General features: G+C 46.4%; 1 protein-coding gene across 1 annotated transcript; it reads right to left on the bottom strand.

Annotated features, from left to right (window-relative positions):
- Positions 1 to 30: 30 nt before the first annotated feature.
- On the bottom strand, positions 31 to 12,169 carry cfap57 (cilia and flagella associated protein 57). The gene is made up of 21 exons (XM_069703232.1): positions 11,517 to 12,169; positions 10,283 to 10,596; positions 9,915 to 10,174; positions 8,493 to 8,667; positions 8,266 to 8,421; positions 7,429 to 7,568; positions 7,010 to 7,175; positions 6,811 to 6,924; positions 6,491 to 6,703; positions 5,536 to 5,709; positions 5,224 to 5,385; positions 4,431 to 4,586; positions 4,129 to 4,222; positions 3,809 to 3,999; positions 3,508 to 3,681; positions 3,151 to 3,309; positions 2,307 to 2,450; positions 1,823 to 1,939; positions 1,435 to 1,569; positions 1,163 to 1,306; positions 31 to 1,028 (listed from the first exon to the last, which is right to left on the bottom strand). The coding sequence occupies exons 1-21, from the start codon at positions 11,671 to 11,673 to the stop codon at positions 792 to 794; spliced, it is 3,582 nt and encodes a 1,193-aa protein (XP_069559333.1). The 5' UTR covers positions 11,674 to 12,169; the 3' UTR covers positions 31 to 791.
- Positions 12,170 to 12,357: the final 188 nt, after the last annotated feature.

Raw genomic sequence — 12,357 nt, 5'->3', positions numbered from 1 at the left:
TTTTTTTTATTGTGTACATTTTCCGAAAGAAACAACAACAAAAAGTCAACTTCCTTACACGCGTTTACACGCTTCGGCCAAAAAAAGCCGTCTTGACAGCAAGACGACGCTTCGAACATCGACGTTGCTCCAGAGACGGCAGAAATTCTAAAACCCGGATGCTTCGCACATGCGAGTGTGGAATACACGTTTACTTATTTTCCTTGTAGAAGGAAGAGTTAAACGTGTAACTCGGCTGTTTACGACGCGTCCCGTTACCGCTCGAAGTCGCACATTATTAAAGGCAGGTTTGCGCCGAGCGAAAGAGGAAGCTTGCTGCTGACTCGTTGGCTTTTGCTGCTTTTTCTGACCTTCGCCGGTCGGAATCACGATCGCATCGTGATCGTTTTAAATTCACGTAAGGGAGACGGTGAAAATGAAGAACTATTAAGGAAATCCTCCATACTAATCAATCAATAAAAATCATTGTTTTTAAAAAAAAAAAAGACGAGGATTTACACAGAAGAGGAATTTACATCAAGTTTTTAGCTACATCATCTGAAAATACAAATATGCAGAATCCGCATCACTGGAAAAAAAATAAACAAAATTAAACTGGTTTCTTCATCAAGTTCTAGTTTGTCATTTATGAAGGAGCTCAAAATGGAAACCGTGATTTTTTTTTTTTTTTCTGTGAATACTCTCTACACCTTCCTTAATCCAACGACGTGCCACGACCCTCGACAAAACGTGTTACTACCGACTCGTCTTTAAAGTCATGATCGCTCCTGATTACCAACGTTTGTGTGGGATTATTCCGTCGCGTCTCGACGGGAATTCTCTTCATCTGTCCCCGCCGACGGGCGACGCGAGCGGCCGCCTTCGTGCCTGGGCTCCTTCCCCTCCCCGAGCCCTTCCTCTGCGGCGCAACGAGACCTGCCGGACTTCTTTAAGAGGGCCAGCTGAGCTGTGTAATCTTTAACCCGAGTCCTCTCCGAGCCCAGCTCCTTCCGCAGCTCATTGAGCTCGGCGATCAGCGTCACGTTGTCCTGCAGAGACACGCCCGCCGTTAGAATACTGCCCGTTCGGCAAAAACCTTGACCTGCAGGATCCTTATCGGTTATTCGGAAGGGTTGGGACCTTGCGGTGCCTTTTGCCGGCGCCTCAGTTGTTTTTGGTTCACCTTCATGATTTTGACGTAGACCTTCTCGTGCTCCTCGGCGGATTTGGCCAGCCTCGCCTTGAGACCGTTAACCGTCTTCTCCAGGTGATCGCGCTGTTGGCGGAACGCTCTCTGAACGTCTGCCGACGCGCCGCTTTTCTCCACCTTAAAAAAAACAACAACAACAAAAAAAAACAAGCACAGACACTTGGCGTGAAGAGCTCTCGGCTTCCGGTCGGTTGTTTGGGGGGGGGGGGGGGGGGGTCCGCCGCGGCACACAAAACGACGCTCACCGCCTCAGCCTGTGTGACGTAGCGGGCGTGGATCTTCTGTATGCTGTCCTTCAGTTTTCTGGGATCCTGGATGAAGCCGACGCAGTGATGGAGGTCCGCCTTGAGCCGCTGAATGTGCGTCTCCAAATCTTTCCCCTGGGCACAGAAAGATGTTAAAAGGACAGATTCACGTCTTTTTGTCTTTTTTTTTTCTTTCCGGGACTTATTCTTCTTCGCTCATAGCTTTAAGATACAACTCCAGCAGCCTCAGTTAGACAATACAAGTGGGCTATCTTGTAAATGAAGCTGAATATTAGTTGCAGCTGGACTTTTTTTTAAATTATTTTTTAATGGACAGACTGATTACTGCGGCTTTTATAGAGAAACCAAGCGTTGTGTATTTGCTGACTTTCTGCATCTCCTTGTTCATTTCTGCATCTCTGGTCCTCAGTTTGAGCCTCAGGTCGGAGACGGTGAGCTTCAGCTGAGTGTTGCTCTTGTCGATTTGAACCAGCTCCTCCTCCAGCTGTCGAAGAGGGCAAAAACAAACAAACAAACAAACAGCACTTTTAACCCCACACACTGTTTGCACTGACAGCTCATGCGCTAAGTATGTCATCTTAATATAGCTGCAGTACCGTCCACTTTCTTTCTTATTATTGGCACCAAGGGAAGTTTGAGCAGGGATTTAATCCAGGGCTTCACTTACTTTTTCCCACCAGCACCGTCAATGTTTAGGAAAGACACAAAAGAATGTTAATCATGAAGATAAGCTAAAAAAATTTAAAAAAAATTCGCCGCAGTTTTTCTCGCCGTCGTCTCAGCACGGGCACTTCGGGCTTTATTTTTTTTTGATTTTTTTTTTAATCTCAGACAGAAACATGCAGACTCGCCTCGTGGATCGTCTCCTTCTTCTGGTTTATGCCGTCTCGCAGAGGCTCGGTCTGCTTCTGTAGCTCGTCCAACTTGAACTCAAGCACAAACTGCAACTTCTCCAGGTCCTGCTTCTTCTTCTTCAAGTCGGAGACGGCGTTGTCCTGTGTGCGCGTGAACAGGTGCAACATTATTATTTTTTTTTTTAGAGCGTAAGAAGAGAACGCGGGTCATTATCTCGTCCGGGGGGGGGGGTTTGTTTGCCGGCTACGTCAAAGCAATTTCTTCCACCGGATGGTCCGTACTTTAACTGACATAATTCTTTCATGAATCGATATTGTCTTTGTTACAACAAATCTATACAGTCACGTATCAGGTTTTAACCCTCGTGTTGTCCTCGGGTCAAAAATGACCCGCAGCCGCGTTCAACCAAGTTCTATTTTATTTCTATATTTTTTTATATTTTTTTGGGATCATTGGCGATCATTCTTTAAAGAAACCCTCACGGCCTCCTTGTCACCGATGATCCCCCCCAAAAAAATATGAAAATAAAATAGAACTTGGTTGAACACGGCTGCGGGCCATTTTGACCCGAGGACAGCACGAGGGGTTAAACTAAATATATTTAAAAAAGACAAATCCAAAAAATAAATACAAAATGAGTAGACACTTTAGGCAAATGTAGGTCTGTGACTGCACGGGTTAAACAAGGAGATGCGCTGAACAAGACTTAATCTCTTGTGACCTTACGGGGCCCGAACCAAAAAACTGTTCAAAATCTAAATTTGCTAATCTAATGTGTTTTTTTTTTTTTTTGGTTGTCAGTGAAACGGGAAAGCCCGGGGAAGCGCCGGTCTCGGCCACCTTGTCCTGGCCGGCCTTTTCATGCCCGGAGATCTGCCTCTTCAGGTCCTCGATGTCGCCCTCCAGGGAGCGGATCAAGCCCAGCAGCCTCTGCCGCTCCTGCTTCAGCTTCTTGATGTCCGCCTCCCTGTCGTCAATCTGCCTCTGGAGAGTGTAGAACTGGGGTCACGCCAACGTCCACCGACAAGAGAAGCGAACGACGAGGCGTTGAGGTAGACGACATGGAAGACAGACGGGGTGGGGGAGGGGGGGAGATCCAACACGGCGAATTGTTCATCTAAAAAAAAAACCCACAGGCTGAGGACGCTCTCCGACGACAGCGAATATTCCCGAAAACAAACGGGAGCTTCGGTTTACCTTTTGTGTCACGATGGTTGTCTTGCCCTTCAGGTTTGCGCTGGTCTCTTTCTCGGTGTGCAGTTTCTTCTCGTACTGGATTTGGATGACGTGGATCTTCCTCTCCCCGTCCTCCTCCGCCTGCCTCGCGATCTCTTCAAACTCTAGGGTCTGCCGCCGGGCGTCCTCCCGACACTGTACGGATAATAAAAGCCAAGGGCAAATTCAAAGCGAGCGCGAGAACTTTCGGGGGTTTCCTTCCACTTCGTTGCCCCCCCCTAAAACTCCGGAGCCTTCCTCCTCCGTCTCCTCCTGGACTGACCTGAGCCAGGAGCTGAGTTTTCTCCTCCAGCTGGGCCTCGCACACCTGCGTGAGCTCCACCACTGCTCGGGTCTTGCCGTCCTCCGCAGACTTCAGCTGCTTCTCATAGTCCTCCTTCATTCTTTGATGTTTTTGCTGAAGATCCTGGAGCTTCTCGTGCTCCAAAATCAGCTTCTGGCTGTAGTATAGCTCTGTGGATGATGGACAGATGGACATAAAATTAAAAAAAAAAAAAAACACAAGACGACTCTGTGATTCCTGTAGAAACAGAGATTGTGTCCCTTGGTTTATGCCGACGTCGATCCCATCCCTCTCCTTACCTAAATCCTTCTGTTCTTTTGAGTGTTTCATCTTCACCTCTGCACAATCCTCTCGGTTCTCACGGTCCCGCTTTTCCATCTCCGTCGTCATAACCTACAGTTGCAGTGTATGTCGCGAGCAAACAAGCAAAGTTACACGATTCGTTAAAAGGCGGAAGCAGCCGCTGCGTCGACCGTACGGAGGCGTATGGAAACCAAGCAAAATCGTTTTGTTTCTCCCGTTAATTCTTTTAAAACGCCATTAGAAAGTAATAAAGTAAACAACTTGAGTCGTGATCATTAAATGTCCGACAGCGGCAGACCTGTTGTGTTTTTTGCAGAGACTCTATTTGCTGGGTGAACTTGTCAGAGAGCTCCTTGAGCTTCTCGTTGTAGCTCATGTCCTTCAGGCTGAGCCTGTACTCGTTCTCCATCTGCAGTTCCTCCAGACGCATCTTCAGCTCCAGCATGTTCTGGGTCTGGAACGCAGACGGACGGGAACATGAGGCTCAGATTATGCGACCGTTTTTTTTTGTTGTTTTCATCTTTATTATCTATAACCAATACGTGACAGTTGTTACTTAGTTACAGCTGTACAAATTCTCCAAAACCCTCCGGTACTGTACACGAACAGTACAGGGAGGAACACGGAGACGCTTACGAACCAGAAAAAGCGGTAAAATAAGTTGCCGCGTGTTCCTCATGTCCTCATGTACAGTACCGGAGCGCCGTCTTCACCTGTGTGGTTTTTTTTTTGGTTTTTTTTTTGCAGCTACACTTGCTTCCTTCCACGGTGCAAGCAAACATTTTGTTTATTTTAACTGTGTAACTCTGAACTGCTTATTCAGACATATTATCTTCATATCGCCACTCAGCTAGTTTGAGCTGTACAACATTTATTTCAACACTGTTAGGAAGGAATTTCAGAGACTGTAGTTGGAACAATGGGTTGAAACAGTAAAATCTATCAGGAGTAGAACTTTGCACATTATGTGCAGGCACACACACACACACACACACACACACACACACACACACACACACACACACACACACACACACACACACACACACGCACCCACACACACACACACACACACGCACACGCACACGCACCTTCTCCTCCAGGTCTGACTTGGTGACGAGGATCTCCTCAGTGTGGACAATCTGCCTGCTGCTCTTCAGTCCTCGGCCCTCCTTATCGATGATCTTCCACATCAACAGACAGCCGTCTTCGGACACCGTCAGCAGGAGCTGCTCGTCATACGTGATCACCATCTGAGGACACGCGCAGTTTGGGCAGTGCGACTTTCTTTTTTTTTTTTTCTTTCTAAGTTACATAAAGGTTGACAATCGCAGATTGAATTCAAAGGCGACGCACGTTTGCTTCTTTGTCGGCTCCGTGTCCACGCCGACGTTTGGGCTCACCTTGGTGACGGGCCCACAGTGAGCCTGGTACGTGATCCAGTCCTTCTGGAGAGGTAACGGGTATTTAACGGCTCTGATCGCTCCACTGGAGGTCCCGGTGAAGACGACTCTGCCAGAGTGAGACACTGCGAGGGCGGTGTGAGCCGTCGCATCAGCGGGAACCTCCCTCAAGACCTGCGGAACCGATGACCGCGATTTACAACGGCAGCCAGAGAGTTCCCGCTAAGAGAACCCGAGGCGTCGTCGTGCCACGGTTAAGGTCGAGCGCGCCAAACGTTTTTTCCCTCAGACGCCTCGCAGGACATCACCGTGGAGCTCCGGCGTCGGCAGTCCGACCCTGGGTGATGAATTGACAGGTGCGCTACCCAACGACTGTCAAGAGATTTGGTTGTGCTCCTGACCCGACGCACCTTCTTCGGTCTTGGCACAGTGACTTTCTGCCACTCTTCGAAATGTAGATGTCACTGAAAACACCTCATTGCTTCACTGCTATATTTTGTGATTTTGTTGTTGTTGTTGTTGTTGTTGTTGTTTTTTTTTCATCTATTTTTTGAGTCTGAGTTTGACCCAAAATCTGATGTCAATCGTGAAATCGCAAATGCCCTCGTACCAGTGGTCACGAGATCAAATATTACTCCGGTGCAACTGATGATCAAGTGAGAAAATTTTGAATACATACTTATGGAAGTTAGGGCTTCCCCTTGCTCCGTGCACATCGCTGTACAAGCGTTCCGTTTGCGCGCGGGAGCACTCTCGTAATATATTGATCCACCGTCGTATGATCCTGTAAAACGCTCATATTTGCATTTTAAAATGCGATGTTACGACAGTGTTGGTTAAAAATAAATAAAAAATAAATAAAAACTGGGACCCACCGCTTGCACAACGATGTACACTATTCCTTAAAATCGACGGGAAATGAACAGGTCGCATCGAAGTGTGTTGGGCTTCTGACCTGACAATCTTGGATCTCCTTCAGCGTGAGGTCTGTCCCAACAGCCAGGATGGTCTTGCAGTCGGAGGAGAAGGAGACGTCTGTGTAGCTGCAGGCCTTGAGGACACTCTCTGACTCCCGCTTGCCGGTCTGCGTGTTCCACTCGTACACCGCGCCGTCCATCCCACACGACACCAGCCGGGTGTCATCCAGGCTCCATTTAACGCCACTTACCTACGGAAATAACATTAGAATGTATTAAAAAAAATATATATATATATATATATATATATATGGCAAACGGGCCGTGCTGGACAAACAACCCCTCCTGTCCATCTCACCTTGCCGTTGTGGCCCTTCAGATTGAGGGTAATCTCAAAAGAGGTGAGAGCGTAGATGTGAATGACGTTTCCATTGACGGCTGCAAACATGTGGCCGCCGTGGCTGAACGCGCACTGAAGAAAGTGAAGGAGTGAGGAGCCGAAGCTGGTTTTCCACAATGTCGGCCATTGAAATGACGGCGTACGGTGTGTACTCTACCTCTCTGCAGCCGCGCACAGTCAGTTCCTTGAAGGTTCGGATGTCATCGATGAGAAGGTTCATCAGCCTGAGTTTGTCTGAGAAACCCACCAGGATGTGGAGGCCAGAGGGGTGCAGAGCTACACTGTGCGCCTCCTCCTGGAACTCCTTGTACAGCTCCAGAACTCTGGTGACAATTACCAGAGAACAGCAAGGGAGAAACACAGTAGGACGTCCCCAGTGAGCCATACTTTAGAGGCTATGTTGAACATCAATTAAGCTCTCTATGCATTAAAAAAAAAAACATCTCTGTGAACACGGGGCTCAATAAGTCATTTTTCTTTATTATAACACAACCTGCCTCAAACTGCAAACCTAAGGTCACATGACAGATAATGTACCAGAGGGCTTGTGTGGGAGTTTTTTTTTTTTTTTTTTACTTTGTCTCATAGTTCCAGATGCGGACGGAGCGGTCCAGGGAGCTGGTGGCTACGAGGGGCTTCCGAATGCAGGTGGACAAACCGGTGATGGAGTTGGAGTGGAAGGGCTGCGACAGGAACTCAAAATAGAGTTGTCTCTCCTGATGGATAGAGTTACAAAGTCAACTTTATAACTCGAGGATCAAAAAGTCCAGGAACAGTTGCTCTGATGCGCTAATAAACATGCAAGAAAGAAAGACAGTGGGGGCGAGACGAGGGGATCCGATGTGCCAAAAGACAAGTGGAAGGAAGAGGAGGGGCACACCGGCTTGAAAAAGCACTTTCAGATATGCCAACAGCTCTATTGCACTTCAACACTGTAAAGCTAATGAGCTAAATGTTAACATCGGCATGTGAATTTGCTCACAACAACGCTGATGTTTGCCATTTTGAATTCGATTTTTACATTCACAGGAAAGTAAATGAATGTAATAAGTTGCATTACTCTGATGAAGTAATTCAAATAGTTGCATGACTTATTGGGTCTTTAACAGGGTAACTGGTCATCCGTCACATCTTAAAACTAACCCTTCCCATCACTGCGTGACTGGTATGAGGTAGTTTTGACAGAGAAGGTTTGAAAGTGTGAGCGTGCAGGTACTGAGAGAGAAGTGGGTTCAAAAGAAACACCATCTGGAGTGGTATGTTGTTCCAGGTGGAAGCAGGGAGGACAACGAAATAAAATAAGACACGGCAACCTCGATGATGTGACTGAGGAGGGTGTGTACATTCACGCAGTGCTTCGGTCAGTTTGGACATTTGCCATCCGCGCTGCTGGCAGATGGGACTGTGCAGCACCTTGTTCACGTCCACGGAAGACAGGCTGACACCGTACATCTGTCCTCGGTCTGTGCTGACGGCCAGGGTCTCCTCTGCAGGACTGATGCACATGGTGTTGATCTCCCGGCCTTCTCCTGCCGGGGTCGAATCACTGCCGCACGGCTCTGGCGGGATCTGAAACCAGCGCGTTCACGTAAACAACCGAAAACTGCAGCGCCGCTGTGGTTTCCGCTTAAACATTTTACCTGTATGTCCGGGCTCCTCCTGTAAGTGTCCTCCTCCATCCTCTCAAACAAGCAGACGGTGCCAGGACCTACGGAGCAGGCAAAGCCCCTGGAGTAGGACAGGATGGCTGTGACGGGAGCGGCAGCAGGACTTCCATTCACCTCGGTGTCTTTGATCCTCTTCATCTCCACCAGCCTGCGCAGTGAAATAAAGGCTTTACTGAACTGACAGATTCCGCAAAACAAACGCATCGGTCAGGATGACTTTTTGAAGACACGGCTGGCCGCGGTGACGGCGCCGTCACCGCGCCCACGTGCTCCTGCGTGCCGCCACATTTCCACTGAGGATCTGGAGCTTTGCATCGCCTCTTGATCGAACTCGCCGTTTCTCGTTTGGTTTACGGATGACTTCTGAACTCCTCAAAACCTTTTCATACTAATTTCTCAAGCACGTGTTTAAATGATCAGCAGTTGTTTCACCGGCTGGGAAATGTCCATAACACGCTGGCACTGACGATATTCGATAATTCTTGTTATTGTCACCGAATTCGATCAAAAAAAGACCCAAATTCTTACAGACGCTATGTTTTCAGGTGTTTTAAGGTCCATCCCTTTCTCGCCAATGCCTGTCTCAAGAACCCCCCGAGGGAATTCCTTCAAGCCTGGCACAAACATTCATTTTGGATTCAAGGATGAACGGAATAGGTTGTGGTCGAAGGTCAAAAGTCGCTGTGACCTCACGAAACACATTTGTGGCAATATCTCAAGCATCTATACGCTAACTATGTCAACATTTCACACGCAAGGGTCTCGGGATGAAATGGTGGTGTGATGACATTGTACACCCAAAAAGCTCAGAGGTCAACTTCACCGTGATATCAAAATGTTCTTTTCTGTGCATTATTCAATACCACAATTCAGGAGCAGAATTGGATATTGGAACCATATCTCCCATCTGATTTGACAGCGAACATTTTTCCTCTTCGAACTGATTTTGGCCAGACAGAGATTTAACAAACTTTAGTTATGCCTAAAAATCCTAAATTACAAAGTAAATAACTGCCACATAAGGTGTCAGTAACACTGATGTTATTGGACCTGTTGTAAAAATGTTTTGACTCGACCAAATATGATGTGACAGAAATTAAGCACACTAATGCTGCGTCCATTTTGGTTGTAGTGGCACCAGGCAGACGTTTTACTGAACCTGCAACCTGCAACCGTTACTAATTAACAGCGGGGTTTTGTTTTAAGAACAGATACAGCCTGGTCCTTGGACAGGAACTCCTGAGACTGAAAGGGTTTAAACACTTAGATAATGAATAGACGAGGCCCGATGGGCCTTTGCTACACACTTATTCGCGCCTATGCGATCAATCAGTTTGTAAAACAATCTGTAGATGAACAATGTCGCCAAAGAATTAACGTAGTGAAGCTTTTGACCTGTCCGGCTGCCCTTGCGCCGACTTAGAAGTCACGCTGATCTCTCTTCGCAGGTGTCCTGACTCAAACACCAGCAGCCTGCCTGTGTGCGTCCCGGCCATCACCCTCTCCTCTGACATCCAGGCGTGGCACAGGAAGTTGATGGACTCCACCTTTGCAAGGCTGCTCTGTTTTAAGGCTCCCTCCGAGTAGCGGAACAGCTTGAACACACCAGTCCCACTCACACAGAGCTGCATGTTGTTGTAAGGGTTGAAGCTGACCTGGCGGGACGTCAGTGAAATGGTTACAGTACGTTCAGTGAGCGCATGGCTGCACCTAAAAGAGCTTCGGGTGGGGGGGGGGGCACCGGTACAACGTAGTTGACTCACCTGGGTAACGGGATTGTTTGAGTTAGTTGTCTTCACGGTTGCCAGGACTTTGTGTTTTTCCCAAAGCCAGAAGATCAGCATCCACTCCGGGCCCCCTGTTTGACCTATCAGGTACTTGGAATCAGGGGAGAAAGCCACGCATACAAACTCTGCAACGAGCTCATCTCCTGCAGTCAGAACTTTTCTCTTTCTGCCCTGCTCGTGCTGCAGGTCGAACACGGTGATGGTGGCTCTCTCACCACACTCCGACACCGCCAGGTAACGCCGGTTGGAACTGATCGCCAGGGCACGCATGCCCCGACTTTTCTCTGAACCTGCAGAGGCGACACAAAAGATGACTGATTCTCAGTGGTGGAAGACGTATTTGGATACCCGACTTAAGTAAAAGTACGAGCAATGGATGATTACGCCATTGCAAGTAAAAGTCCTGCATAAAAATGATACTTAAGTAAAAATACAGGAGGTATTAGCAGAACATTGTAGTCAAAGTTCTAAATTAAATGTCCTGGTTTGGTCCCTCGGACTCCTCTATGTTGATATGTGACATCATTAGATCATTATCAGCGTGTAAGCATCATGTTACTGTTGCAGCTGTAGGAGGTGGAGCTGGTTTGAACTACTTTATATCCAGTTTTAAATACGGGAACAGCAGATAAATCAGATAATTGTTGGGAGAGGAAGGAAGAAAAAAAACAAAAGTTCTGATCCACAATTCTGTTTTCAGTTTTTTTTACTTTTTCTCTGGTCTTTCAATTTTTTTCGGTGAGATATGTGATCATGAGAACATTTATTGAAATTAAACCGTGTGAGAAGTTTAAAGGAACAAATAATTACTTGAAACCACCGGTTTAATCTTTAATAATGTGTTGTACTTTGAAAGCTCGTCACATTATCTATGGTGTCCAATCGTCATGTAAAAAGTAACTAAAGCTGTCAAACACATCTAGTGGAATAGAAAGTGTAATATATGTAATGATATGTAGTGAAGTGGAAGTATTAAAGTAGCATCAAATGGAAATACTGAAGTAAAGTTCAAGTACCTCGAAACACTGCTAACATTAGAAAAATAAAACAACATTTCAAAAGACCACATGATGTAATCAGACAACTAATTTAGCAAAAAGTTACAGCATTTCTAACAGAAACAGTGAGTTAGTTAAGTAGGATTTTGGTACGTGACAGTTTCAAAACGGCACAACCGCAAAGAAGACGTCTACAAAACCAGACAGCATACCTGAAATGAACCTCTGACATCTTTGGACGGTGTTGTAGCACACACAGCTGTTCCCGCTGGGGAAGACGACTGTTTGCTCGTCAAAGAAACACAAGTTGTTCGTCACACCTGTCTGAAGACCGAAAATGAAATGGGACTGAGCAACTACAGTAGCCATTTTTTTTTTTTTTTGGAGTCACTTTTTTTTTTAATTCTGCGAAAAGACTGAAAGCTACGGATATTCTCGTAATACTTCCAGAATTTTTTTTAATTTTTTTTTTTTTAAATCTAAGATAACACTGGTTTTCAATGCCAGAAAGGAGCATCGGCGACCGAGTGACGACTGCGGAGTGTAGTGTGATTTGGAGTCATGTCGCTAGGTAACGCTACGAAATCCCGCGAGAACATGAGAACTCGTTTCAAGTTCCCTCTACAATCAATGTTGTTCTTGTTGGCAACGTCTTGTCATTTGTTTCATATCAACCAAACTTTGAATTACTCCAACGTTTGCGTCTTTTCCTGCAAAAGGAAGAACTGCGAGACAAATGGTTTGTTTGCGTCCTACTTTCGGGATGTTCTCGCGGGATTTCGGCGGTTGCCAAGCGACGCACTCTTGATTACACTACTGACTCAGCTGTATCGAGTAGAGGAATGTAACACATGTAGTGTACTACATAATCCATACAATAACCAGTATTGTAACAATGTATTTGAACAATGTATTGTAACAATGTATTTGAACAATGTATTGTAACAATGTATTTTAACAATGTATTGTAACAATGTATTGTAACAATGTATTGTAACAATATATTGTCCCACTGAAGTAAAATCAAACAGAATGGTCATTTTGTGAGAGTGT

Source organism: Brachyistius frenatus, unplaced genomic scaffold (assembly GCF_029030835.1).
Source record: "Brachyistius frenatus isolate BFR_SWC_R1_liver_20210118 unplaced genomic scaffold, ASM2903083v1 Contig_45, whole genome shotgun sequence".
Lineage (NCBI taxonomy): Eukaryota > Metazoa > Chordata > Actinopteri > Embiotocidae > Brachyistius > Brachyistius frenatus.
This window is presented reverse-complemented; position numbering and strand designations above follow the sequence as displayed.